Source organism: Notechis scutatus, chromosome 13 (assembly GCF_049901735.1).
Source record: "Notechis scutatus isolate UNSWTSFEM ecotype Mainland chromosome 13, rNotScu1.2, whole genome shotgun sequence".
In the NCBI taxonomy this organism is placed as follows: domain Eukaryota; kingdom Metazoa; phylum Chordata; class Lepidosauria; order Squamata; family Elapidae; genus Notechis; species Notechis scutatus.
The window spans coordinates 2,777,490-2,805,269 of NC_142021.1; the positions used below are offsets into that span (position 1 = coordinate 2,777,490).

General features: G+C 45.8%; 4 protein-coding genes across 5 annotated transcripts in view; 1 reads left to right on the top strand and 3 right to left on the bottom strand.

Annotated features, from left to right (window-relative positions):
* LOC113430570 (synergin gamma-like) overlaps positions 1–5,085 on the bottom strand; it is a 26,499-nt gene extending 21,414 nt beyond the window's left edge. Inside the window, exon 1 of the mRNA XM_087942610.1 lies at positions 5,021–5,085. The gene's annotated coding sequence lies outside the window, so the exon portion shown is untranslated. The remainder of the gene's footprint in view (positions 1–5,020) is intronic.
* TCN2 (transcobalamin 2) overlaps positions 1–8,165 on the bottom strand; it is a 9,344-nt gene extending 1,179 nt beyond the window's left edge. Inside the window, exons 1-9 of the mRNA XM_087942617.1 lie at positions 7,828–8,165; positions 6,402–6,595; positions 5,826–6,015; positions 5,500–5,660; positions 4,232–4,393; positions 3,795–3,970; positions 2,276–2,456; positions 1,545–1,731; positions 414–535 (exon numbers count right to left, since the gene is read on the bottom strand). Of these exons, the coding sequence (XP_087798743.1) occupies positions 414–535; positions 1,545–1,731; positions 2,276–2,456; positions 3,795–3,970; positions 4,232–4,393; positions 5,500–5,660; positions 5,826–6,015; positions 6,402–6,474 (1,252 nt within the window). The 5' untranslated portion in view covers positions 6,475–6,595; positions 7,828–8,165. The remainder of the gene's footprint in view (positions 1–413; positions 536–1,544; positions 1,732–2,275; positions 2,457–3,794; positions 3,971–4,231; positions 4,394–5,499; positions 5,661–5,825; positions 6,016–6,401; positions 6,596–7,827) is intronic.
* Positions 1–27,780, bottom strand: part of LOC148129584 (SEC14-like protein 2) — a 120,653-nt gene that overhangs the window by 32,899 nt on the left and 59,974 nt on the right. The gene's annotated exons all lie outside the window — the stretch shown is intronic.
* Positions 9,974–24,236, top strand: PES1 (pescadillo ribosomal biogenesis factor 1). Of its 2 annotated transcripts, none has more exons than XM_026690471.2 (15): positions 9,974–10,069; positions 11,867–11,946; positions 13,082–13,235; positions 13,765–13,874; positions 14,154–14,325; positions 15,552–15,641; positions 17,767–17,883; positions 18,627–18,704; positions 18,961–19,050; positions 19,553–19,683; positions 20,767–20,892; positions 21,920–22,104; positions 22,213–22,367; positions 22,940–23,107; positions 23,310–24,236. In XM_026690471.2, exons 1-15 carry the CDS (start codon positions 10,046–10,048, stop codon positions 23,394–23,396), a joined length of 1,767 nt encoding a protein of 588 aa, XP_026546256.2. In that variant the 5' UTR covers positions 9,974–10,045; the 3' UTR covers positions 23,397–24,236. The 2 variants fall into 2 exon arrangements, with proteins under 2 accessions (XP_026546256.2, XP_026546257.2); XM_026690472.2 differs by having other exon boundaries at positions 22,216–22,367.

Consider the following 27,780-nt stretch of genomic DNA (forward strand, 5'->3'; position numbering starts at 1 on the left):
CCTGTGTGTCCAATCACACTTGGCCAATAAAGAATTCTATTCTATTCTATCCTTCTCCTTTTCCTTCTCCTCTTTCCTTTTCTCCTCCTCTCTGCAAACCCCACTCCCTTCTAGCACTGATGATGCTACCTAGCTGGGTCATGAAACATCTGCAAGAAAACCAACCCAGCCCAGAGAGCACCAAGGACCTCTCATCTTTGGGGACAGCCCCTCAAGATTCACTCCAACTGAGAAATTACGGACCGTCTCGTGATGTGAACTGGGATGACTTTGACATGGGGGGTCTGGAGTAAGTTCACAGGTCCTCTGGGCTGCCTGATTGAACCAGGCGGGGTCCATGTTGGGGTGTCGGCCCCCATAAGTGTGGAGTTTTCCCAGGCAACATGCCCCGCAACCCAACATCCAGCCCTCACCTTGGTCCAAACTGCTGTCGGGATGCCGCAGAATCCTCCAATATCTGCGCTCGCCTTCTTGTGGCTTCTCTCCCATCACTCCCGTCAGCATGGGGCCGGAGTGGGTTTTCTGGGTCTCATACCTGTTTCCCACACCCCACACCCCCCAAAAAAGAGAACTGACATCTAAGGCATTGCTGGGCTAGGTCCAAGACAAATTTTCGCAGGAACGAGACAATCCAAATTACAAAGAGAGCCAAATTCTCTAGGAATTGATCAGTTAAATTCGTTGATTAATTCTATTTCGATTTGACACCAAGGTAGAAACCAGGAGACGGTGAGTTCTAGTCTCACCTTAGGCATGAAAGCCAACTGGGTGGCTCTGGGCCAATCACCAGGAGACGGTGAGTTCTAGTACCACCTTAGGCATGAAAAACGGTTGGGTAACTTTGGGCCAATCACCAGGAGACGGTGAGTTCTAGTACCACCTTAGGCATGAAAGCCAACTGGGTGACTCTGGGCCAATCACCAGGAGATGGTGAGCTCTAGTACCACCTTAGGTATGAAAGCCAACTGGGTGACTCTGGGCCAATCACCAGGAGACGGTGAGTTCTAGTACCACCTTAGGCATGAAAGACGGCTGGGTGACTCTGGGCCAATCACCAGGAGACGGTGAGGTCTAGTACCACCTTAGGTATGAAAGCCAACTGGGTGACTCTGGGCCAATCACCAGGAGGCTGTGAGCTCTAGTACCACCTTAGGTATGAAAGCCAACTGGGTGACTCTGGGCCAATCACCAGGAGGCTGTGAGCTCTAGTACCACCTTAGACATGAAAGCCAACTGGGTGGCTCTGGGCCAATCACCAGGAGACGGTGAGTTCTAGTACCACCTTAGGCATGAAAAATGGTTGGGTGACTTTGGGCCAATCACCAGGAGACTGTGAGTTCTAGTACCACCTTAGGCATGAAAGACTTCTGAGTGACTCTGGGCCAATCACCAGGAGACGGTGAGTTCTAGTCCCACCTTAAGTATGACAGCTGATCATCAGAACCAGTAGAATCCCACCCCAGCAGGTCCCAAGGCAGCCGTCCCACCCCATTCTCTTGCCACGCTCCCCTTGGCCACCCGAAGCCTGAGAACAAGGCACCGACCTCAAAGGCTGGAGAACATCGTGGGCTGCGGCTTCCAGGACGTCCAGAAGAGTCGATCCCCGAGGAACCACCAGGACATTTTGGTACAGTAACTGAGAGGCGCTCCTGACTTCTAGCCGGATAGAGTTATTCCATGTCGGATCAATCCCCGGAGGTTTCGGCAGGGAAAGATCCGGGATGGAACTGTCTGTGAAGGAAAAAAAAAAGGAGAATCAGAAATTATTCCCTGGGAAATCCTAAGGCTTAGAGCAGGGTGTCCGAACTGTAGGCATTTTAAGATGGGTGGACTTCAACTCCCAGAATACCCCAGCCAGCAATGCTGGCTGGGGAATTCTGGGAGTTGAAGTCCACGAGTCTTCAAAGCAGGAGTGGGATTCAGCCGGTACAGACTGGTTTGAGCGAACCGGTTGTTCCGGCAATCAATTGGCCCTGCCCACCTGTCCCTGCCCCATATTTCTTAATTGAAGCCCAGCTGATAGGTGTGGCAGGGAGGATTGCCGTGCCTCAGCTGTTTTATTCACCGGGGCTGCAGTAGAAGGTAAATTTTAGAGCTGTTTTCAAGGTTACTGCGCACACGCAGTGCACTTGTGCAAAGCGCACACGCCCACCAAACCGGTTGTTACGCCGTTTGAATTCCGCCACTGCTTAAAAAGTTGCCGAAAGTTGCCAAGGTTGGACGCCCCTTTCTCCTTCGGCCGAAATCAGTATCCGTGCCCTCCTTCTCCTTTTACCTGTCTGAGTTTGGCACGCCATGCTGGCAATGTCCACGTAACTCTTGCAATACAAGGCAGGCAGCAGCTGTGACCGGATCAGGTTGTTTTGGAAGTCTCCCTGTTCCAGTCTGTGCCTCAGGGCCACCATGCCGCTGGAGAACTCCTGTTGGTTCTGCCTCATTCCGACAGCACTCAAAAACTAGATTGCCAAGCAGATGGAAAACACCCAAGATTAGAAGAGGAGGAGGAGGAGGAGAGGAGAGGAAGAGGAGAAGAGGAGAAGAGGAGGAGGAGGAAGAAGAGAAGAAGGAGGAGGAGGAGAAGAAGAAGAAAAGGAGAAGGAGGAAGAGGAAGAGGAGGAGGAAAAGGAAGAAGAGGAGAAAGTAGAGGAGGAGGAAGAGAAGAAGAGGAAGAGGAGGAAGAACTTCACCCAATTAGAGAAGAAAGCACCCTCTATAGGTCATTAAAGTAAAAGTCCAGTTGTATCTGACTCTAGGGGCGGTGTTCATCCCCGTTTCTTAGCCACGGGAACCAGCGTTGTCCGAAAGATGCTTCTGTGGTCATGTGCCCAGCATGACTATATCATGGAATGCGGATACCTTCCCAACCCAGTGGTACCTATTGATCTACTCGCATTTTTGCATGCTTCTGAACCGCTAGGTGGGTGAGCAAAAGCAGGGGAAGGAACAAGAGCTCATCCCGTTGCACGGGTCTTGAACCCGGGATGTCAGATTTCCAGCCGAGAGGCTCGGTGTCTTTAACGGCGGTGCCCCCTTATATGTCTTTTTTTTTTCTCTTTTGTATGAGCCTGCAATCCCTTGATTTGGGGTAGAGTCGGGGAGACTGAATGGAGCCGAGCGTTTACTGGCCGGATGCCTTTCCTGACGCCTACGCGGAGTACACAGCAAACCTTTCCTCTTTCTGCTTTGATAGAGAAACGTATGTCGCTGCCTAGGATTGAACTCTCAACCACCCAAGCGGAGGGCAAGCGTCTCCACCTCTGGGCCACCCGTATACGTCATTAATCATGAAGGCAGGCAGTCCTCAACTTACGACCCCAACGGAGCCCAAAATGCATGTGGCTAAGCAAGAAATTTGTGAGCTGTGTCCCATTTTTACGACTTCCCTTGCCACGGTTGTTAAGCGAATCCCTGAAGTTGCTCAATTAGTCGCACGGTCGTTAGGTCAATCTGGCTTCCCCACCGACTTTGCCTGTCAGAAGGTCGCAAAAGGGGATCGACCCTGAGACACTGCAACCGCCACAAATGTGAGTCAGCTGACAAACATCCAAATGTAAAGTGTAAGGCTTTGAAATTCAGCTGCCATAAAGCACGTGACCCTGGGGAAGGCTGCAGTGGTCGTAAGTGTGAACAAGGCTCATAAGTCACTTTTTTCCGGTGCCATTGCTCACTTCAGCCACTAAGCAAACTGTTGTAAGTCGAGGACTGCCAGTAAAGGACCTCCAGCCCAAGAGAAACCCCACCCTACCCTCAAGGAAGGCAACGCCAAGGTCCAAGCTACCTCCACTTCTCCTCACCTGCACTGCCAGGGGGCTGCTGTAGATGTTCCCATAAACCCCGTCCGGAGTCCGAGCTTCCAGGATCTTTGCTTTCGCTCGTTTCCTGGCTCTGCGCACGCCAACCTGGAGGTTGTGGGGGTATGTGGGGCTTTGTTCCAAGCAGACAAAAGCCAAGCCGGCCATGGCTTCTGTGTCTGGAGCGAAGGAGGACAGGAAAAGAAAGAGGGGGTGAGGTCCCAAGATGGCCCCAGGGGCCCTTCCATCAATCCCACCCCCGCTCTACTGTAGGTCATCTAGTCCAACCCCCTCCCAAGCAGGAGATCATTTCTGACAAATGGCAGTCCAGCCTCTTCTTGAAATGAAAGTGAAGCTCGGAATGATCCTTGGAAAGCCACCTCTCGCTGACCAGAGGGACAATTTGGCCACCTGGAAGCTTTGGGCAGGGCTGATCTTACCTACGGAGAGTGTCTGATGGTGATAAAACCTGCCGTTGTGTTCAGCCGACAGCAGCTTCCGGATCACTTCGGGATCGGTCCTCTTGTTGTGAATGCACAAAGCCAGGATCCCCAAACTGTATTGGTAATAGTTGGTGATGGGGTGGCCTTTCTCCTTGTGACCTGGGTGTAGGGAGAGAGAGGGGCTTCGTAAATAATGAAATCCTTCCATTCAGTCAGAGCTGAAGAAGCTATCTCTCTCTTCTATCTCTCTCTTTCTCTCTATTCTACCTCTATCTATTCTATCTCTCTCTCTATCCTATCTCTCTCTTTCTCTCTATTCTACCTCTATCTATTCTATCTCTCTTTCTATCCTATCTCTTCTTTCTCTCTATCTATTCTACCTCTCTATCTATTCTATCTCTCTCTTTCTCTCTATTCTACCTCTATCTATTCTATCTATCTATCTATCTATCTATCCTATCTCTCTCTTTCTATCTATTCTACCTCTCTATCTATTCTATCTCTCTCTTTCTCTCTATTCTACCTCTATCTATTCTATCTCTCTCTCTATCCTATCTCTCTCTTTCTCTCTATCTATTCTACCTCTCTATCTATTCTATCTCTCTTTCTCTCTATTCTACCTCTATCTATTCTATCTCTCTATCTATCCTATCTCTCTCTTTCTCTCTATCTATTCTACCTCTCTATTCTGTCTATCTATTCTCTCTATTCTATCTCTCTCTTTCTGTCTATTCTACCTCTTTATCTATTCTCTCTATTCTATCTTTCTCTTTCTATCTATTCTACCTCTATCTATTCTATCTATCTATTCTATCTCTCTCTTTCTCTCTATCCTATCTCTCTTTCTCTATCTATTCTATCCATCTATTCTATCTATCTCTCTTTCTCTCTATCTATTCTACCTCTTTCTCTATTCTTTCTATCTATCTCTTTCTCTCTCTCTCTCTCTCTATTTTACCTCTCTTTCTCTATCTATCTATTCCAGGGATCTTCAAATTTGACAGCTTTAAGACTTGTGGACTTCAACTTCCCAGAATTCCTCCTCCAGTCATGTCAGCTGAGGAATTCTGGGAGTTGAAGTCCACAAGTCCTGAACTTGGCCAAGTTTGAAGACCCTTGGCTTAAAGCATTTGGCCAGGGTTGGGGGCACCAAGTCCATGGTTGGTGGTTTCTAATTTTACAGTCTCGGATGAACACACTTATCCTGGTGAGGAAATCCCTGTGAAAACTGTGATTGGGAAGAATTCTGGTTGATCCATTCTCACCAATCTGCTTCATTTCTTTATTTAGGAGAAGCTTCAACCGGGTCACGATTCGGTTCCTCTCTGGGGTATCCATGTTCTGACAACCGGCCCGCAGTGCCAGGAGGTATAATGCCAGCTCTCCTGTCCCAGGTTTCTTCCGGGGGCTGAGCTCAGAAGGCATCCTAGAGTTGATAAGGCAAGAGACCAGATGACAGATTAACAGAGTTGGAAGGGATCTTGTAGGTCATCTAATCCAGAGGTGGGATTCAGCCGGTTCGGACCAGTTCTGGAGAACCTGCTTTCCAGCTCCGTTCTGGATGTCTGGGTTGCGATTCGACAGCACCTACCTACTGCTTTGAGGCTGAAAGACGTCTGTCAGTCGGTTGAGATACTCCCTTTCCTTCTCCAGGTTATGCTGGCTGGAGAGTCGAAGGGCCAAATAGAGGCTGGGGTTTGGCTCCTGGGACCCATCTCCCGCCACCTTTAGGAGCTCCGAATTCAGGGTCTGGATGAGCTCAAGGGCTCCTGCAGGGATTTCTGCCAGAGAAGGAGAGAATAAGCAGGATTTGAGACTGGGAACAAGGCTCCTACTCATTGCAGATAATCCTCGAGTTACGACAGTTTGTTTAATGACCACTCAAAGTTACAACGGCACCGGGGGGGAAAAACGGCACTAAAAAAATTGGACTCAGGAGCGTTTTTCAGCTGGGACTCGATGGGAGGCGGAGAAGAGATGGGGTTGGCGGGGCCAGTCAGAGGTGGGATTGGCCGGTTCTCCCAACGACTCCAAATTTACGCTACCGGTTCTCTAGAACCGGTCCGAACCAGCTGAATACCACCTCTGGTGTGAACCCAAACAATCCATTTTCACAGCCACTTCCTGACAATCTTGATCATAAAGAAAAACAAATAAGCAGACTTACCGCACAGCTGGGCTGACGCAAACAGGAGGTGGAAGAGGAAAAGGAAGGGAAGTCGGAGCCACGGAAAAACCATCCCGACGGAGACCAAGGCAGGAAAACGGCGTGGCCTGTCCCAAGCAGCCTTCTCTTCAGGAATGCCAGATTACTGATCACCTCAAGGAGTGGTTCGGGGCATCACGGCATCCTCTCCAAGTCTGACAAAAGAGAAAGGACTTTAGCCAAGTCGGAGGAAAAGCAGCGACACGAGAGACTCCAGGGGACTTTGGCACCCTTTATCATGTTTTGATCTCTGGGTTTTGCATTTGGAAGAGATTTCTTTTCAGGTGGGGAGGGGGAGTAGAACTCCTTAGCATCAGAGCGTGTTAATATTATTATTATTATTATTATTATTATTATTATTATTATTATTATTATTATTAATAATAATAATAGTATAGGAAATACTCTAAATGCTCTGATGGTCATTTGGAAAAATCCTTTCTTCGTGAGCCCCTAGAAGCCAAGAGGAACATATGTGCCAAATTTCAAGTTTGTAGGCTTTACGGTTCTGGAGATTTTCTGATGATGCGTGAGGGGTCTTTCGCTTTTATATATTTATAGGTAGGTAGGTAGGTAGGTGGATGGATGGATGGATGGATGGATAGATGGATGGATAAATAGATAGGAAGGGATAGATAGATAGATAGATAGATAGATAGATAGATAGATAGATAGATAGATAGATAGATAGATAGATATGATAGATGGATATAATATAGATATAATAGATAGATCTAATAGATATTATAGATAGATATGATAGATGATAGATAGATAGATAGATAGATAGATAGATAGATAGATAGATAGATAGATAGATATAATAGATAGATAGATATAATAGATAGCTATAATAGATATAATAGATGATAGATAGATAGATAGACAGACAGACAGATAGATATGATATGATAGAATAGATAGATAGATAGATAGAATCTTTTGCACCTCAATCTTCTTTTACTGAAAGTTACTTTGCGAGAGAATCTTCTTTACCAAAGACAAATTCCTTGTGTGTCCAATCACACTTGGCCAATAAGAATTCTATTCTATTCTATTCTATTCTATTCTATTCTATTCTATTCTATTCTATTCTATTCTATTCTATTAGGAGAAAAAAACAGAAAAAATGAGGCTGCCTCTTCCTTCCTCTTCAATCTGCTTCCTCACCCAACAAAGGCAATATTTCTCCAGAAATAAGTCCAGCGGAAATCCAATGGGACAGAATTTTTGTATTTTTAAAAACAGACAGATAATGCAGCCATCTCAGATCTGGCTCTTTTCATGCTTCCTGGGAAAATTCCTCCTGTAGCCCCACATGCCTGGAGGGCAGCAGGGTGGGTAAAACTTCAGCATTCTGACCATGGGCTTCCTTGATGCATCTTACCTTAATTGTACCGGTTGTTGATTCCTTCCTACGGAGTCTTCTTTTGAATTCTCAGAAGGAGCCAGAAGCTGCATTGAAGAGAGAGAGCCTCTTTCCCTGGACTCCTTGTTTACTCTTTGTCATACGATCTCAATCTCCGGTTTCCCTCCCAGCTGCTGAAGTCAGCTTTTTTTTTGGTACAGGATGTGGCTTCAAAGAAAAAGAAAGTTGAGAAACCAGGCAGGGATCTGGAACGAGGGGCAGCGGACAAGTGTGTTGGACGAGTTGTGCTAGACCGAATAAGAGCATTGAAATAATAAATCGGCGATGGTTGGATTTCCCAACCAGGGAAAGAACAAAAGCTACAGGAATAGAGCGATCTGCGCATTCAGTATTTTGTTTCCTTTTTTTAAAGCTAGAATCTCAATTATCCCTGAACCAAAGTCACTTTTAAAATAGGGTTGGTTTGTTTTTTAAACCAAGGTTTTTGTGACGTCCCTTATAACTGCTGAATGTGATTCACGATCAAGCCACAATCTAACTTTAATGTCGGAAAGCTCATTGCGGATACATTTGTGAGGCCAGTTTTGATTTAAATATCAAAAACAGACTTATGAATGTAAATGCTATGAGCTTTCATAATTACAGTTCAGAAATACGGGATCTGACATATCTGTGAATAAAACACGGCTAATGTATTTTGTTCTTGAGCAGTTTTACAAAGTAATCTTTATCTCATCATTCTTTTCACTCATGTATGTTAGTCTTTTAAAAGAATAAATTAAAAATTAAAAGATAAATTTGTGGCTATTTATCATGATGTTCATACATACACTTTTTAGAAGTGTTACAACAAAACCACTGCTTGTTTTCTAAGCCACAAGGGCAACACACTTATCTGTAAACAATAGTTTCCAAACCCAAATATTTATGTTCCTACACTAGAACAAAATGTATTGCATGACGGCTCAGGGAAAAAAATGCAGATGAGCCCAAGGCAAGCAGGTTTGAATACAGAATTTGTGTTTCTATTTTTAAAATATTTTCATTCTTAAAATAATAAAGTACAAAGAAAAAGGGGTTCCCATCGGATAGTAACAGTGTGCACACTACGCATGCGTTCACTGTACTTTATTCATAGTTTTGGCTTAGTGATACTTGTGACTACTATGACTTGGTTATGGTTAAAACTAATGGTGGTTTAGGATGATGTGAATCAGAACTTTGCCAGATACTCTTAATTCAGGAAGGGATAGAGAACGGCTTGTTGTTGGCTTTCCCGGTAAGTACTGAACTAATTGAGGCACAATTTGGATTTCTCTTTCATTCTTTCTGGTTCTTTGTTTCCTTCTGGTTCTTTCTTTCTTTCTTTTTCTTTCTTTCTGGTTTGTTTATTCTTTCTTTCTGATTTGTTTTCTTTCTGGTTCATTCTTTCTTTTTAGCTCATTCATTCATTCATTCTGGTTTGTTCTTTATTTTCTTTCTGGTTGGTTCGTTCTTTCTGGTTCTTCTTTTCTTTCTTTCTTTCTTTCTGGTTCTTCCTTTCTTTCCTTTCTTCCTCTTTTCCTATTCTTTCTCTTTTCTTTCTCCGTTTCCTTTCCTTTCCTCCCTTCCCCTCCCCTCCTCCTTCCCCTCTCTCTTCCTTCCTGCCTTCCTTCTGTATCTCCATGAAAATTTCAAGGTCTTTCTTGAGCGATATCATTATTTACACACTCCCGTCCTGCCCTTAAGCCAAGCCCAGCAAGCCAGCAGCTCTGAATAGAATTTTTTTTCATTCTATTCTATTTTCCCCTTCTATTAAGAAGCCAGTCTGAAGCCTCCTGCAGGGGGGCAGCAGAGAGACGCGGGGGGGGACTCGGCTTCGTGCGCCTCCTCTCTATCCCGGACAGCCAATCCCCATCATGCTCTCCCCAGAGAGGACCCTTCTCCAGAGGACCCCTCTCCGGCCGTCTAATTTAGTGCCTGCCCAGAAACAGAGGCCTCTGGAACAGAATTTGGCGGCGTGCTCCAAACCACGAAACGCCTCGCATCCTCCTATCCCGCGAAGTCCACATCCGTCCGCTCCTGTGATCATAGCGGCCCCTCCGGATTCCCGTTCAGGCACTAACGTGGACACCCTCCCAGGAGGAAGGGGCGGGGCTTCCCGAGGGCGGAAGGGGCGGGGCTTGGGCCGACCAGGAAGCATCTGCACCACCACGTGGGCCGAAGTCGGAGGGGGAGAAACGGCCGGGCAGCCACGATGGGCGGCCTGGAGAAAAAGAAGGTACTGCGCGGTCTTCCGCTCAGCGGGGTCACGGCGGCTGTAACGCCCGTCCTGAAAAGCGTCCGAGGTTCTCTTTTTCTTTCCACGTGCATTTGAAAGAACGTCCGAACGCAGACGCGCCACTTCCGGGTTTGGACTCCTCCGACACGCATCTTGCGAGTCGCCCACTGGCGGGTCTCCGCTTCGGCGGGACTCTGTCCCGTCCAAGCAGAGCAAAATGCTCCGGGGAAGATGGGGCCGAGGGTCGAGCCTCCTCGCTCAGGAGCAGTCTACCCTTAAATGCCAGGGAGCCAGAGCCTCCCTCCAGGGCTTTGGAAGTGGCCTCTCGCCTTGCGAGGCCTCGGTCCATAAGTTTTGGGAGGTCTCCAGGGCGGTGGTGAGCGAGACACCTGTTTGGGGAGTTTTGCCCCGTTTTACGACCTTTTTGCCACCGTTAAGTGAGTCACTGGGGATCTGAAGCGAGTAAAGGCAGTCGTTGAGGGAAGCTGGCTTCCCCGTTGACTTGGCTGGGCAGAAGGTCGCAAAAGAGGAATCACACAACCCAGGGACGCTCCAACTGTCAAAAGTACGAGTCAGTGGACAAGCGTCTGGATTTTGGTCACAAGGATGCTGCAGTGGTCCCATGCATGAAAATGCGGTTGGGAGTCCCTTTTTTCCCCGGTGGCGGTTGTAACTTCGAACTTCAAAAGTGAATCAATGCAAATGTTACTAAGACAGTTGCTAAGTGAATCCAGCTTCTCCATTGGCTTGTCAGACGGTCGCAGAAGGGGACCACGTGACCTTGGGTACACCGCAACCGTCATAAGTATGAGTCAGTTGCCAAACATTTGAATTTTGATCACGTGACTGTGGAGATGCTACAATGGTTGTAAGTGTGAAAAACGGTTGTCGGTCACTTTTTTTCACTGATGTTGCGATTTTGAACAGTCGCTAAATGAACTGTTGTTAGTTGAGGATTATGTTTTGACCAAGGCTTCTGAGACCGTAATTACGCACACGCTTACTTTAAAAACCAGTCTTGTTTTATTGCAACACTGGGAATTATTTTCATTCCCAGCTGAGAATGAATCTCAAACAGTCCCCGGAGATAAGCACCCACCTTTCTTTCCCGTGAAGGGCTGCCAATAACAGAATGAACTAGAGAAAAAAGCCAAGTGGATTACAAAGAGCTTCAAGAATGAATCTGAACCGAAGGCACTGTTTTGCTTCCTGCAAAGGTTTCTCTACCTTTGCCTGTCCTTTATCCCTTAGGGGAGGAGCAATCATCTCCCAGTGTTACTCCGGAGTCGCCCATTCTGTCTCAGCTGCTCTCGCCTTCTGACAGCTCTGTGCACATGCACACTGGGAACAGGCTCCCCTTGCTCCTCTTCCTCGCTGCTGCCAGATTCCAGAGGCTCTGGAGTCAGCACCCCACTCCCAGATAGTCCTGGCCCCATCTCCGCATCGGACGGAGGACCCTCCGAGTCCTCCCCAGACTCCCGGGTTGGTCCCTTGATTACCTGTAAGAGAGAGCTCCTTCTGAAGTGCTTTCCGTTCAGCCTCAGGTTGCCTCTTTATCTGACCACTGCCTACTCTGTGACTCCTCTTCTTGCCCTCTCACCCAAGGATCTCACAGATCATCAATCCTTGGGGAGCCTTTTCGCCTGGCACTTTCCAGCTGGGCAAACATGCCAACCGAGGAGCTGCAGCATATCTGGAAGGCTCCACATCCAGCCTCCTGTAGTAAGGGAATAGTTACTTGCAGGCAAGAGATAATTAACTACATTGTCTCTCTTTTTCCTTGGCCGTCTACGAAAGTACGAGAGAGGTTCCGCCACCAATTATATCACCAGAAATAAAGCTCGGAAGAAACTGCAGCTCAGCCTTCCAGACTTCAGGTATGGCAAAGATACTGAGTGGTCTGCCGTAGGTGTCACTTGCTCTGTGCAGTGATGCTTTGGTAGGGATGGAGTAGAAACTGATGGAGGTGGTGGTGATGAGGTGGGGAAAATGTGGAGACCGAAAAATATTGGGTAAGGATCAGGTGATGGTTGAGTTCACACAACATGTTTGGCAAAAGCATGTTTTAATTATTTATTAAATGTATATGCTTGTCCAGCCTCTTCTTAAAAACTTCAGTGTTGGAGCATCCACAACTTCTGGAGGCAAGTTGTTCCACTGATGAATTTTCTCACTTTCAGGAAATTTCTCCTTAGTTCTAAAATAGCTTCTCTCCTTGATTAGTTTCCACCCGTTGCTTCTTGTCCTGCTTTTCAGGTGCTTTGGGTAATAGATTGACCCCCTCTTCTCTGTGGCAACCCCTGATGTGCTGCCCACTTCACTATCCAAAAGTTTGCAGGATATGTAAATCCATTATTCAGAGTTTCATTTGGTTGTTGAGTTTTGGCGGCTACTGCCACCCCCAAGTTAACGGTGAAATCACAAGTTTCCCCATCTTTAAATGTGAAGCCAGCCAAGACTTTTAAGGTAGCAGGTGAACAAGCTGAATCAGGCCCAGATTCTCTCCCCTTCAGACGATAAGAATGAACTTTGGAAAACTTGAGTATTTCAAAAGGAATTCTTTATTGAAAAGGAAAAGATCCCAGGTGATGTTCAAAGCAGGGTCTGATATCCCTCCAGGCATGTAGCTTAGATAAAGGGAATTAGAACCCCTCCCCTTAGTCCAGTGTGGATTTCGTCAATACAATGAAGCAACATGTTAATCCCCCCCCCACACACACACACTTTTTCTGGGAACGTAGTTGAGAAAAGTTTCCCAAGAAGTTTCTTTCAGAGCTGGAGTTTTTATGGCCCCTTCTCCTCTTGCTATCTCTCCAAGAGGTGACAAGTTTCCAGGCATCTGGGCTCCAGTCCCCCAGTTGTATATCATGTGCAGGTTATACAGATTCAATACAAGAATTAAGATATTCAGGTTATATAAAAAAGGATTGCTTGTATCAACACCCATAAAAGAATGGCAGATACATGGATCTGACACCATCTTCTCTCCCTTTTTTTTCTTTTCTTTTTCAGGCGACTCTGTATCCTCAAAGGGATTTATCCCCATGAGCCCAAACACAAGAAGAAGGTGAACAAGGGTTCAACAGCTGCCCGGACGTTCTACCTTTTGAAAGACATAAAGTTTCTTCTCCATGAGCCCATTGTCAACAAATTCCGGGACTACAAGGTATCCCAATTGTGAGAGAGCCTGGAACTAATTAAAAGCTGCAGATGAACCTCTGGGTATAACAGTCACTTTGGATGGGGCAGGTGGGCGTTTGGCACTTTTCAAAAACTGCTCTTCTGCCACTTACCCAGAAGTTGGGATGCTTCCGCTTCCTGTGTTAATGATTTGATCGACGTCGTTTTCACTTAAACCCGGTGTGTCAGTGTCAAAGTTAATTTAAGACCGTTTGATCCAGCCCCCCAAAATGATTAAAGTTGCTAGCGTTCTGGGTGAGAAGTTAAACCATTTGGTATCTGTGAAATAGAGTATTTCTAATACGGTATTTTTATAAAGTATTTTTAATGCGGTCAAAAGAGAAATGAAAAAAAAAATACATAAAAAATATATGCTTAGTATAAAAGGAAGAAAGAAAAAGACCAAAGTCTCAGTGTCTCCTTGTTGCAGAAGAGGAAGGATAGCTGGCCAGACCCTTAGAATTATGGTCTGGATACGGGTAAGTGTGGAGCTGTAAAATGTTTCTCTCCCCAAGGTGTTTGTCCGCAAATTGCGTAAAGCATACGGGAAGAGCGAATGGAACACAGTGCAGCGCCTCAAAGACAACAAGCCAACTTACAAGTTGGATCACATCATCAAAGAGAGGTAATAGTTGAAGGCCCTCAAGATCAGTAAACTGCCAAGGGTTTGGAGGGGGAATGAGGAGTTTTCAAATGATTCCGAATTCTAGTGTTGCGGTTATGTTTAGACTTGGCTATCCAGTTCTTTCAGAAAAACCTGGTTGCACAACAGATCTGGAGCAATTCCTGTTGGCAGGTTAAGCCCTAAGAGCAGGAAGCCACAATGATGCTTGCAACTTCTTTCCCACAAGTGTCAGGGGGCAGTTGGTTCTTTGAACTTGTCCTGTTCTTTTGATGGCTGCAGATACCCAACCTTTGTGGACGCCCTGCGGGATTTGGACGATGCCCTCTCCATGTGCGTTCTCTTTTCTACCTTCCCACGCACCGGCAAGTGCCACGTCCAAACCATCCAGCTGTGTCGTCGGCTGACCGTGGAGTTCCTTAACTACGTTGTCGCCTCGCGCGGTCTTCGCAAGGTGAGCTGGGAAGAGGCCTCTCCTTGGAGACGCCGAAGCTGATCGGTTTCCCTCGGATCAATACATGCCAAGAGAAGAAGTCAGCAAAGGAGCTGTTGGCCCACTGATGGCGTACCTACGACACGCGTTTCCAAGCTGACGTGCCATGATGTTTTGAGCATCACGCCATCGTTTCCCAACAACTATTTTTATAGAATTCTTTTTTTTAAAAAAATAAACTTTTTTGGTTTTCCACATTTTTTTAAAAAAACACATCTTTTTTCAGTGAATAGCATGATTCCAACAGACATGTCTTTAATCACACGTTCATCTTTCACATTCAGTTTCATACCTTACCTCTACTTTACGTATTTTCTATTATTTTTCTCAAATACTTTCCTCAGGCTTATTTTATCATTTTTCAATAGATTTCTTAACTTATTTCTGTTATGGCAACTATTAAAACAGGCATAGGAATGTTTTATGAGTTGACAAATATATTATTCCTATTTACTACAATCTTCCTTCTGTGCTGCTTTTTGAGACTGGAGGCCATGCGTGAATGGCGTGCGCCCTTGTGCAGCTTCCCAAAGTCAACACTAGAGGGCCGGGCTCCTGTGTGGCCTCTGGAGCAGTGGTCCCCAACCTTTTTGACGCCGCGGCCCGGTACCGGCATCAGCTGGGCACCGCCATCTTTTTTTGATGAAAACGTGCTTCCGGTGAGCTTTCTACCCGGAAAAGCTCACCGGAAGCACTTTTTCATGAAAAAAAGATGGCGGCGCCCAGCAAGCCAGCGGCCCGGTAGGAGTTGTTCCACGGACCGGTACCGGTCCACGGACCGGTGGTTGGGGACCCCTGCTCTGGAGCACTCAAAAGCCGCAGGTTTTGTGAGGTTTTGGGAGGTCACAGGTTCCCCGAAGCCACTTCCAAGAACCAAGGCGTTGGAGAAGGCACGGGCAGGCTGCAGAGCCTGGCAACCGAAAAAGAACACTGCCTGGAAGAAAGTAGCATGTGGCCAATGCATGATCGGATTGTGTTTTGTTTTTTTAAAAAAAATAAGTGACTATGTAAAGAATTGTTTCTGTTTTGTTCAGGGGGAAAGGGTGACATGCCAGCAGAGTTAAGCATTTTCTGAATTGTTGATACACTGAGCCCCAAAGATTTAACCAACTCTCATAGTAGTTATTTCTTTCCTGTCTACAGTTTTGTTTTCCTGGCTGAGTTTGTTTTTCCCTGCTTTTCCACAGGTCTTTCTCTCCATTAAGGGCATCTATTACCAGGCTGAGGTGCTGGGCCAGCTTATCACCTGGATAACACCCTATGCCTTTTCCCACAACGTGAGTAAGAGGGTTGTTTTAACATCGTTGGACACGGATAAGTTTCTCTCCGCTCCTGCTCCCCTGTCAGGACCCTGTCCTTAACGAAATAAATGCAGCCCTGATCATTCAAGATTGAGGGCTGAGTGCAGACAAGCGTCGCTGAATGAATCCAGTGCTGATCATGCGTGCTCAGGACAGCTTTAATGTAGCCTGCGTGAAATGTGCGGTTTGATTCCAGAAATAGTTTTGGCTCCCTCCATCACACCTGACTTTTAAGATGAAAAAGTCACTCATTTTTTTCCCCATCCTTCGCTTCAGCCTTCGTTGATATTTTCTGCATCAGTTTGCAAATCGAGTTGCAAGAAATAAGATACTTTGGACAAGGGCTAGCAGAGGAAGCTTACAGCAAAAGCCAACGCAGTCCTTAGGTGGCATTAACAGAGGGACAGAACCAAGGTCACGAGAAGCGATACTACCGCTTTATAATGCCTTGGTAATAAAGCCACTCTTGGAATCCTGCATCCAGTTCTGGTCATCACAATAGAAATAAGATGTTGAGACTCTAGAAAGAGTGCAGAGAAGAGCAACCAAGATGATTAGGGGACTGGAGGCTAAAACGTACGAAGAACGGTTGCAGGAACTGGGTATGTCTAGTTTAATGAAAAGAAGGATTAGGGGAGACATGATAACAGTCTTCCAATGTTTGAGGGGCTGCCACATAGAAGAGGGAGTCAAGCTACTCTCCAAAGCATCTAAAGGCAGGATAAGAAGCAATAGATGGAAACTAATCAAGGAGAGAAGCAACCTGGAATTAAAGAGAAATTTCTTGGCAGAACAATTAATCCGTGGAACGAGTTGCCTCCAAAAGTTGTGGGTGCTCCATCACTTAAGGTCTTCAAGAAGAGATTGTACAAATATTTTGTCAGAAATGGTATAGGGTCTCCTGCTTGAGCTGGGGGTTGGACTAGAAGACCTTTAAAGTCTCTTCCAACTCTGTTATGTACCTGAACAACATTAGGCTTTCTTGACCAGACAGCAGGTCCCTTTCTGTAGTTGGCGTGCCGAACTCTCTTGCTTGGTGTTGTGTTCTTGTGAGAAGGAAATCATTAACTTTTTGAAATAAAAAACCAAGGTGAAAATGGCAATTAACAATTAACTCCAAGCATGGAGCTTCATTGTTAGGAGCTGTTTGTCCAGTTGGTTGGACACAGAGCATTGTCTTCACAAGCATTCCTTTCTTTTTTTTTTTTTTAAAGTTATATTTTGCTTCTTAATAATTACCAACGCAGGTATCCCTTCTTGTGCCTGCAAGGTCTCTTTTTCCATTGATTGTAATGTGATAAATCTTGATTTATTTTATTGCATCAGCTCAGGTTCGCAAACAAACCAAGTCCCTTCCACGGGAATGCAGGCAGCATGGGAAATCATGGCCCCTCTGCACGTGCTCTCCCTGTACTTATTTCAAACCAGCTGGATACCCCTGCTTCTCTACGAAACTATGTGATCGGGCTTAGTTTTTTGGGGGGGGAAATAAGGGGGAAAAATTCTGCCTCTGCCTACCAGCATCCATCAGTATTCATCTGGCTAGCATCCCGTCCGTATGTCAGAGTTGAGGGCTGTTTGGAAACTGATACAGTATTTGCTGTGTGAGCAAGGAGGAGACAGCAAGGAGCCTGGACATGGCTTAGCTCAGCTGTTCTGTACTAAAGCTGCTTGGTGCTGTGAAACTAAAACTGCAACTTCTCTGCTTGTGTTTTGCATTTGGAACAGATTTCTTTCCAGGTGGGGAGGGGGAGTAGAACTCCTTAGCATCAGAGCGTGTTAATAATAATAATAATATACAAAATGCTAACGCTCTGATGGTCATTTCAAAAAATCCTTTCTTGGTGAGCCCCTAGAAGCCAAGAGGAACATATGTGCCAAATTTAAAGTTTGTAGGCTTTACGGTTCTGGAGATTTTGTGATGATGCGTGAGTGGCATTTCGCTTTTTTAATAGATTCCTTTTTAATATTAAGCCATTCCCAACACTTCCTTTTAACACTTCCTATTTACAGAAAAATAGAACTGGGAGTTAAAAAAAATTTTTTTTTAACTTTCTGCAGATTGATTGATTGATTGATTGACTGGCTCACTTTCTTCCAGCACCCGACCGATGTGGATTATAGAGTCATGGCTACTTTCACCGAATTCTACACCACCCTCCTTGGCTTTGTCAATTTTCGCCTCTACCAGACACTGAACTTACACTATCCCCCAAAGGTGAGTGAAACAGACAAGCCACTGAGAAAGGCCAGCTTGTATCTTCTTAACTTCCCCAGTTAGAGAGAGAGAGAAACAGAGATGGCCTTTGGGAAAAAAAATAGGCAGAGCCATTGACAAAACACTATTGACGCCCAAGGAAGGGAGAAGGAATTGGAAACTCAAAGTGACCCAGCTCTTTGGTACAGTGGTCCTTCAGGACAGGTAGTCCTCAACTTATGGCCAAAAGTGAGCCCCACATTTCTGTTGCTAAGTAAGATGTTAAGTTAGCCACCCAGTTGTTAAGTGAATGTGTTCTATTTTGTTTTGTTCTGTTCGTCACTTCTTCCAGGGCCGTTACTACTTCATACAGTCAGGGGTCTCCCTGTAATCAATTCCAACTTCCTTTTTTTAAATATTAAGCCATAGCCAACGCTTCATTTTTTAAAAAAAATGAAAATATTCCCCGCAAAATTTGCAAGGTTCTGGGACTGTAACCTTAAAATTAACGGTAAGGTTTATTCCTCATGGTTCAGTTTGGGTGGCCTCTCTGGACTGCCTCAAGGAGTTGACCTCCCCGTGTCCTGTGGGGGGAAACAGGGTCACAGGTGACCGTAAATCACGTGGTTGTCGGAGTTGGCTTCATACGGGTTCAATGCCAACATGTTGCTCCTCATAAACCTTTTGGATTCTTTTGAAACTTGGCTTGAGGCTCGTGATTTAATTCGGGCAATCGCCGGAACCCTGACAGTCTGTTCTTTTAGATCGAAGGCCATTCCTCAGCAGAGAGCAAGCCAGAGGAGGGAGAACCTTATGCCTTGGACTCTGAGAGCACCTTGGAGGTGAGAACGTGGGTGCCCAATCCTGTCCTTCCAAATTTTCCTCCACGTCCTTCCTTAAGAAACCACCGCAGTCTCTATATTCAGTATTTCTCGACCTTGGGAGCTTGGAGATGTGTGGGCTTCAACTCCCAGAATTCCCCAGCCAGCGTGTTTCAACTCGGGGAATCTACATTAAAGTGTGTGCTTCACTTAAAGTGACTTGGATCAAGTCTCCCGTTAATTCTCTTTTCTTCTCTCTCCCCCCCACCCCAATTAGAAACTGTCAGCTCTCAGCACCAGCCTGGCTCGAGTCGTTGCCCCCAACATAGAAGATGAAGCCGAAGCGGATGAGTTTCCCGTGGAAGGAGTGAGTGGCACCCTTTTTTTTTTGGAGTCAGAGGAAAATGCCTTCCAAGAGACAGGATGTTGGGGAGACTGGGCCGGTCCAGGTGGAGTGGATAAGGCTGGAGAACCTCTTATCCTTACTTTGAGATAGTTTATGGCTCAGAAAATGTCTCCCGAGCTCAAGAAAGGAAGATTGTGATTCTTCCAAGAAGATTACTGTTCCAAACCTATAGACGGAATCTTGCCAAACCGAAACAGACTTGTTACGCGCACGAAGCCTGCTCTGGGGAACTGTTAGGAAGAGGCTGTCTTCGCCCTCTTTCTCTCACACAAACTCTCTGAACTTGTTTGCCTCCGACTCCTCCGGAATGCACCTCCTTCCCTTCTGGGAATCCAGACTACATTCCATCGCACCAAATTAAATTCACAAAGGCCTGAGATTTTGTTGCCTTTTTTTTTTTTTTAACCTTTCCAACATGGAGAAGGGGGTTGATGGAGCTTTTTTCTCTCTCTCTCTCTGCTAGGAGACTGCAGAACAAGAGGAGTCCAGGAGGAAGGAGGAAGAAGACTTGGAGAAACAGAAGAAGCTCTTCGAAGGGCTGCAGTTCTTTCTCAACAGGGAGGTGCCTCGCGAACCCTTAGCTTTTGTCATCAGGTATGTTAAGTCTTTGCCTTTGTTTCATCAGCTCTGTTCTAGAATTTGGGCCAGGGTTGGACCAGTGCTGGGTTGCTCTGCAGCCCTTTTGAGTGGTGGGCCATGTTTAGGTCTTTGTTGAGTGAGCCTCCTGCAAGAATCTCCACCAAGAGGCCACTGGACTTTCTTGATCTTTGAAGGCATTAGTTGTGCCTTCTTTGTAAATTCTGTGTAAATTTGTGCCTTCTTTGTCAATTCAGCTCTGAGTTAGTTGTGTGCCTTTTTTATAAATAAATTCTGTGACCTGTTCCAATACTTCCGTTGGTATTGAGCTGAAGAAGCTTCTTGGATGAGAAACGAAATGCCTTCAAGGAAAAAAACAACAACCAGGAAGTCCAGTTGCCTGTTGAAAACAAAAAAAGCACCTTTGGGATAACCATGAGTTGGAGGACTGAGAATCTCCATAGACTTCTCCCCACTCTGGCTATCGAAAGGTAAAATGTTCCTCGAAATTTTTTCGCTTAACCATACAGCTTGGAAAGAGGCATCTCTTGGGATGTCCGTGGAGACTCTCAACCATCCAGGTCATGAGTGTCCCCAAGGTGCTTTTTCCAACAATACAAACACTCTCTTTTAAATTGTAACCTAATGTGCATTTGTGTCAGGATTCCGGCACTTAACCCCCAATTAAATCACAAGTCTCGAGCCAAACTTCCAAAGCTTCACAAGGATTTATTGGGAGTTAACATGTCCGGCACTGCCTGGGTGTAGCTGACACATCATTCATTGTCACCGTTGACCCTGGTTTTCTCCCACCCCCTGGGTGTATCCTAATTCATATTCTCCAATGGGACACCTCCATAGCCCAGAGTCATCAATCATCTTCTCCAGTTGGAATTGTGCCCGGCATAAACTTCAGTCGCCTAGTTACTATCTTTGAAAAACTATTTATGGAATGCACTTTCGGTTTCCAAGCTGCCGCCCTGCTCCCCCCTCCCTTTCTGTTGGCCACTCTAAAAAGACCATAGAAATATTTTATGAGTTGACAACTTGAATGTAGAACCTGTCACTAGAACTGGCTGAACCCCACCTCTCCTTCGCCAGGTGCTTTGGGGGCAAAGTGTCCTGGGACACGTCACTCTGCATTGGCGCCACCTACGATGTTACGGATCCACGCATCACCCACCAGATAGTTGACCGTCCAAATGTAGAGATGCAAGTGGTTGGAAGGTGAGAGCTGCTCTTGGGTAGTCAGAAAACAAGACATAGAATTTTAAGGGGCCGTGCTGTGAACGCCACAAAAGTCCGAGTGAATTCACTCCCATCTTGTTCATCTTCGTGAGATCTTGGCTAATAGGAGGACCTGGAGGCTCATGAATGGAGCTTGTAAAATCGTCCTCACCTTACAACAGTTCGTTTAGTGACCATTTAAAGTGAGAGTGGCACCGAAAAAGTGACTTATGGCTGTTTTTCTTACATTATGATCATTGCAGCACACACACACCCCCGATCAAAATTCAGGCACTTGGCAACTGACTTGTATTTATGACGGTTGCAGTGTCCTGGGGGTCATGGGATCCCCTTTGCTAACCTTCGGAGGGGGAAACCAGATCCGCTTAACAACTGCGGGGTTTCACTTAGCAACTGTGGCCAGAAAGGTCGTAAAATGGGGCAAACCTCACTTCGCAACGGTCTCGACTGCAGAAACGTTGGGTTCAGTTGTGCTCATAAGCAATAGCACTTAGACTTATATACCGCTTTATAGTGCTTTTACAGCCCTCTCTAAGCGGTTTACAGAGTCAGCCTCTTGCCCCCAACAATCTGGCTCCTCATTTTACCCACCTTGGAAGGATGGAAGGCTGAGTCAACCTTGAGCTGGTCAGGATTGAACTCCTGGCAGTCAACAGTGAATTAGCCTGCAATACTGTTTTCTAACCACTGGGGGGAGGGAGGGAAGGACTAGCAATAGAACTTAGACCTATATACCGCTTTTTAGTGCTTTTACAGCCCTCTCTAAGCGGTTTACAGAGTCAGCCTCTTGCCCCCAACAATCTGGCTCCTCATTTTACAGAAGGACAGAAGGCTGAGTCAACCCTGAGCCTGGTGAGATTCAAACTGCCAGATTTCAGGCAGCCGGCAGTCAGCAGAAGTAGCCTGCAGTACTGCACTCTCACCACTGCGCCACCACAATGTACAGCTAGCTGTACAACTGACATTCCAATGTTCCCACTTCTCATTGGCTTTCCTTTCTCCCCAGATATTACCTGCAGCCTCAGTGGGTCTTCGACTCGGTCAACGCCAAGATGCGCCTTCCAGTGGCTGATTACTTCCCTGGCGTAATGCTGCCTCCTCATCTCTCCCCATTTGTCTCGGAGAAGGAAGGCGACTACATGCCCCCAGAGAAGCTGAAACTGTTGGCCTTGCAAAGGGGTGAAGAACCAGGTATCCAGCGGGTCCCGGGTTTCTGGCGAGCCTGGTGCAGCCGGTGGGAGGGCTGAGAATGCCTTTTTGGGGTTCTCGGCAACCTCAACACGGTTTGGGTCTTTTCAGCAGTAAAAGATAGTGAAGAGGACGAGGATGAGGAGAGCGGCGGAGAGGATGAAGGTGCAACTGAAGGCTCGGAGGAAGAGGAGGAGGAAGAGGATTCTGACAAGGAAGATGAAGGGAAACTACGCAAGATGGAAGCACAGCGATCTCAGAACAAGGTATCCTAAAAGATTATGAAGTCAGAATATTGTAGGGCGTTGATTGAATCCAGTCATAGTAAAAAAAAAAAAAAGGTTACAGGTTTTCGGTGCCTTTGTAACTTTGAATGAACTGTCATTCGAGGACTAGCTATGTTTTGCAATTCTTTATGAAATCTGCTTACTGTATGAGAACTGATGTCAATCTCAAGAGTGATCCAGCAAATTGTGTGTTTGTGTGTGTGTGTGTGTTTTAAAGCAGAGTGATGCGGTGGCCTAGAGGTGGAGCTCTGTGAGTTCAATCCTAGGTAGAGGTAGATATTTCTCTCTCTGGGCACTCTGAGAATATATCTGCTGGACAAAACTCTGCATTGGTGACAGGAAGGGCATCTGGCCAGTAAACACTCTGCTAGCTCCACTCTGATGCCCAGACTCCAAGGGATGATGAGGTCATTAAAAGGAGATGATGATTTAATATTGAAAGCAGGCAAGCCTTTTCTAGCATTGGCTTAGGAAAGTCTTCCTGAACGTTTTGTTCTATCGGTTTAACAGAAACTTTTATCTTTTGAGTGCACCCTTTCCTCTTGTCTCAGAATCTCCCAGTGAAGGTGACACCTGGCCAGGTGGTGAAGGAGGATAAGGAGCGGCTGATGCAGGAGCAGCAGAGTGAGGAAAAGCGTTTGGCCATCATGATGATGAAGAAGCGAGAGAAATACCTCTACCAAAAAATAATGTTCGGGAAGAAGCGCAAAATTAGAGAGGTATCCTTTATTTTTTTTTTATTTTTTTTTTTTTGCTGGAGCCCATCTTCTTTGTGAGAATTAAACTTAGCTCTTTTATTCTTTTTTTTTCTTCTTCTTCTTCTTCTTCTTCTTCTTCTTCTTCTTCTTCTTCTTCTTCTTCTTCTTCTTCTTCTTTCTTCTTCTTCTTTCTTCTTTCTTCTTCTTTCTTCTTCTTCCTCAGGCAAACAAATTGGCAGAGAAACGAAAAACTCACGATGCGGCAGCAAAATCAGAAAAGAAGAAAAGCAAGAAGGCACGACGGGAATAGAAGAGCCCATCTCGTTTTGGGCTAACATTTCATAAGGCAGCCCCAGAAAGTGGACCTTGGGACCTAAAGCCAGATCTTTTCATGTGGAGATGGACAACATTGGAATTCCTGATTCTTCGGGGTTTTTGCCTGCATCCCCTTTTCTTGAAATCAGAACTAATCAGGAATGGGTCTATAGTACCCTGATTCCTTTTGGGACACTCATTCTATTGAAAAGACGTGTAAATTCTTGGTTCCGTTCAGGTTTTTTTCTTTTATCAAAAACCCAGTGAGACAGATCTTCAGCCTTGGATGGAGAAATGTTATTTTTGAGGAGAGAAAATAATCCTCCTTTGCCCAGGATGCATAAAATAGCAAGCACGTGAACAAGGTTCCTATCTGGAATCAGAAAAATCAATTTGCCGAGGTCTGTTTTCTGAGCGGAGGGTTGTTTTTCTCTTTTCCCCCATTAGTTTTGGCACAGGATAAACGTTTTTTGAATTTCTTGCCTGACCCATTGTTTTAAGAGCCATTCAAGGTAATCTTGCTATATGTGTAAATAAAATCTGGGATAGATTGAGATAGTTTAGCTGGACCTCAATTGTAGGGTGACTTCTAGCCAGCAACGCTTGCTCAGTTCGCAGCCATTGTAGTGTTGTTGGTTTTGCATTTCGGTTGTAAATTACTCCACGGTGAATGAGGAATTAAACTGAACTTTGCAACGAATGTTCAGCTATCACCTGCACCCATCTTTTTTTTTTTTTTTTTTCTCCTTTTCTCAACTCAGTTGTGACTCTGGGAGATGTGCAACATAAACACAATAATAAAATGAGCTGAAACAAACAACAGATTGAAAACTAAGAGCTGAAATGTTAAATGGCGATCAAGCACGCAACACAACCACCTCCGTGGAGTCACAGTCAACCAATCCCCAAGGCCTGGAGGAAGCACCACGCCTGGAGGGCTTTCCTAAAGAAAAGGAGAAGGGGGGGGCTATTGTATATTGGGGTGGGGAGATCATTCCAGAAAGCAGAAACAGGCAACTATAAAAAGGGCACACTTCCTAGGGTACCATAAGATGACAAAATGGAAAGAATCTGCAGCATGCCCTATGGGAATGTGTGGGGCAGGCAGATGCTTGTTTGAACATTTATGGGCTGCCCATCTTGCCTCACGGTCACTTGATGTTTTCATGGGGAGGTGTAGGGCTTTAAAGGTAACCATTAACACCTTGAATTGCAGCTGGAAACCTACCAGGAGCCAATGCAATATTATGCTGGCATAAGGTGCACTCTTTAATTACCTGCAGTGCTGCATGCTGGGGCAATTGAAGCTTCTGTGTGGTTTTCAAGGAGCAATCTTGTACAGGACACTTTGGAATGGAGCAGGAAGCGGCCAAGGCATGCATCCACTTGTCTGAGCCCTGCCTACACTGCAGGGCTGCTGTTAAGAGGCAAAATTAGGACCAACTTTTATACGTGTCACCTTGAATTGTAGAAAAACGGCGGGAAACAAACAGAAGATACCAATAAAATACAGCTTCACCAAAGCAACGGGTTTCATTTAAATTACTTGAATGGGATTAATTCCCATGCAATTATTAATTTAGTTCTTTTGCATTAAGCATACGATGTGACAATTTGGAGGGCCGATGCCATAGTTCTAGAGGGGTTGCATGCCACTCAGGCTGTATATCCCTGCCATAAACCAGCCAAGAAAAGCATGATGCTCTGTGCATAAACTTCCAAACAAGCCCAAACATACAATTTCCCCCACCCCCATTGGATTGCAGCCAAATCTCCATTTCTCTCTCATCAACTCATCTTCCTGCCTGAAATGATACCAAGTATAAGAATTCTGCTTGGGAAGACACACATCCAAGGGTTGAAAACATTCACAAGAATAAAGAGGTATAGCCACTCTTCCTTGTTTCTTTCCTAATACCTTTCCCCTTTTGCATCCATTTTGGCTCTTCTGTGCCCTCATGCCTTGGTTTTTAATGCTTCCAGGCTCAAAAGCACATTACAAGCCTGGCCTTCATTTTTAAATTCTATTTAAACCAAGATTTAAACCACAAGAGCCAAAGTGCTCTATTCACAACAAAACACGGTCCCCTGCAACCCACGATAAAATCCAAAATAAAGGCATCAACCCAAGCCCGGCAGCCGGTGCAACAGGACAATCATCCAAAGAGCAAATTAAAATAACCATGAAGCTACTGAAGCACTAAACCATGGTTTGCTTAGCCGTCGTTTAGGGAGCAGACCGCAGTTAGCTCAGCTCAACCCCAGAGGATGGAGTCCCAGCCAAAACCGAAGTGACTCCATTTTGGGCTTTGCCCCAGCCCATCGAGAGCCATTGGGGTGCCCCATTGGATCCTGATCCACGGATGGGCAGGGGCGCCATGGGGCCAATGGGGAGATGGCTCCCCCAGGCACAAATTGGGAGGGACGTGCGGCCTAGCCATGGCAAGCAGCTGCTTTTTCTTCCAGCCCCAGGCATGCCAGGCCTGGGCACCATCCACGGGGCTGGTTTAGGGGCTGCCCCCTTGAGACCTGCCCCTGGAGGCAGGCCACCCACCAACCCAGGCTCCCCCTTTGGCCTTGGGTGGCTGCGGCTACTCAGCCTCCATCTTGGTAGTGGTCATTCAGGGCAAAAGGTCAAACTGCCCGTCCAGGGTTCCGGCCTCTCCACTGGACCCAGCGCAGCAAGTCAATGGAGGACAGTCCGAGGTGCTGGATTTTGGCTTTTTTTTCTTGTTTCTTTGCTTCAGGTACTTCCAACAGGCCATAGTTCGCCATCTTGGCTAGGCCGCCATGGGGCTGTTCCTCACAGGCCTTTCCAACAGGCCACAGTTCGCCATCTTGGCTAGGCCGCCATGGGGCTGTTCCTCACAGGCCTTTCCACCAGGCCACAGTTCGCCATCTTGGCTAGGCCGCCATGGGGTTGTTCCTCACAGGCCTTTCCACCAGGCCACAGTTCGCCATCTTGGCTAGGCCGCCATGGGGTTGTTCCTCACAGGCCTTTCCACCAGGCCACAGTTCGCCATCTTGGCTAGGCCGCCATGGGGCTGTTCCTCACAGGCCTTTCCACCAGGCCACAGTTCGCCATCCTGGCTAGGCTGCCATAGGCCTAGGCCCAGTTGCGCAACGGTCTCCCATGGCGTTAAGCCACAGCTTGCTTCAATGGTGGTTTACTGGTCATCTCCAGCCAGCCAGCTCCTCAGCCATGGTTTGCAATGGTGGCTGTTGCCCAGGCTGAGCAAGTGACCCTCCCCAATCGAGCATGTGGTGTCATGTGTGAACCCAGCCAATTGTGGCTTATGGGATCAATCTGGGCCAAACAATGGCTGAAGCATGGGAAGAGAACACCTGGGCTCTGCTGGGCCTTTGGCTTAAATAAATCCGATATTTAGCAAAATGGCAGCCATGGAGAATTCCTCAGAACAAGTGTGGGCCTTAATGTCTTGGATGAAAGGCAGTTACTACGTTTATCTGTATCAGAATGAGTGGTTGGTGCTCTCCCACGGAGCCAAGAAGGCATGGCAGGTCAAAAAAGTCAAAATGGCAGCTGCAAGTGAGGCTTCAACAGGGGTTTGGCTGCCATTTTGCCTTTTTTTTTTCAATGTCCCACAAAATAATATCCTTGTGGTACTATAAATACTGTTTATCTATTTGATTGAGTAGATATATGAAATGATACCATATTGGTAGTTTGCTGCTGAGTTCCTTACCCTGTTAAAACAGTAATATGGTTTCTTTGGTCCTATTGTTGTAAACCATGGCTTGTGGCTTAGTGTGAACCCCACTAATTTGGCTCCCTTGACAAACTGTGATTGGGTTTAATGTGTGATGTTAACATAGCATCTTTTTTTTTGTTTTATAGTTTTTAAAATTATGTGGCCTTTATTTAATAAACAAAATTGACATCAATTTTTTTTGAAACAATAAAAACAAAACAATACAAAACCAAAAATTACCTAGCTCTAGATACAAATAGATTTATATATATCTGTACCTATATCTATAAATCATATCTATACATCTAGATAATTTTTGTTTATATATAAATATTTTAGAGTTACTGTAGCCTACCGAACAACATATTACATATTAAAATTATAAAAGCAACATCAGAAACCAAGTATTAAAAATGGTTTCAACTCATCAGTTATGAATCTACTTCTGTTTTAAAAACTGTGCTACAAATATATTAGGACAACGTTTCTCAACCTTGGCAAATTTAAGACGTGGACTTCAACTCCCAGAATTCCCCTATGCTGACTCTCCATGTGTCTTAAACTTGCCAAGTTTAAGTCTACTGTATTTAGAATATTTAAGCATTTAAGAAAGAAGCAGACAACATACAAGATCACAATGCATAGAAGTTTGAATTACCTAGTGAA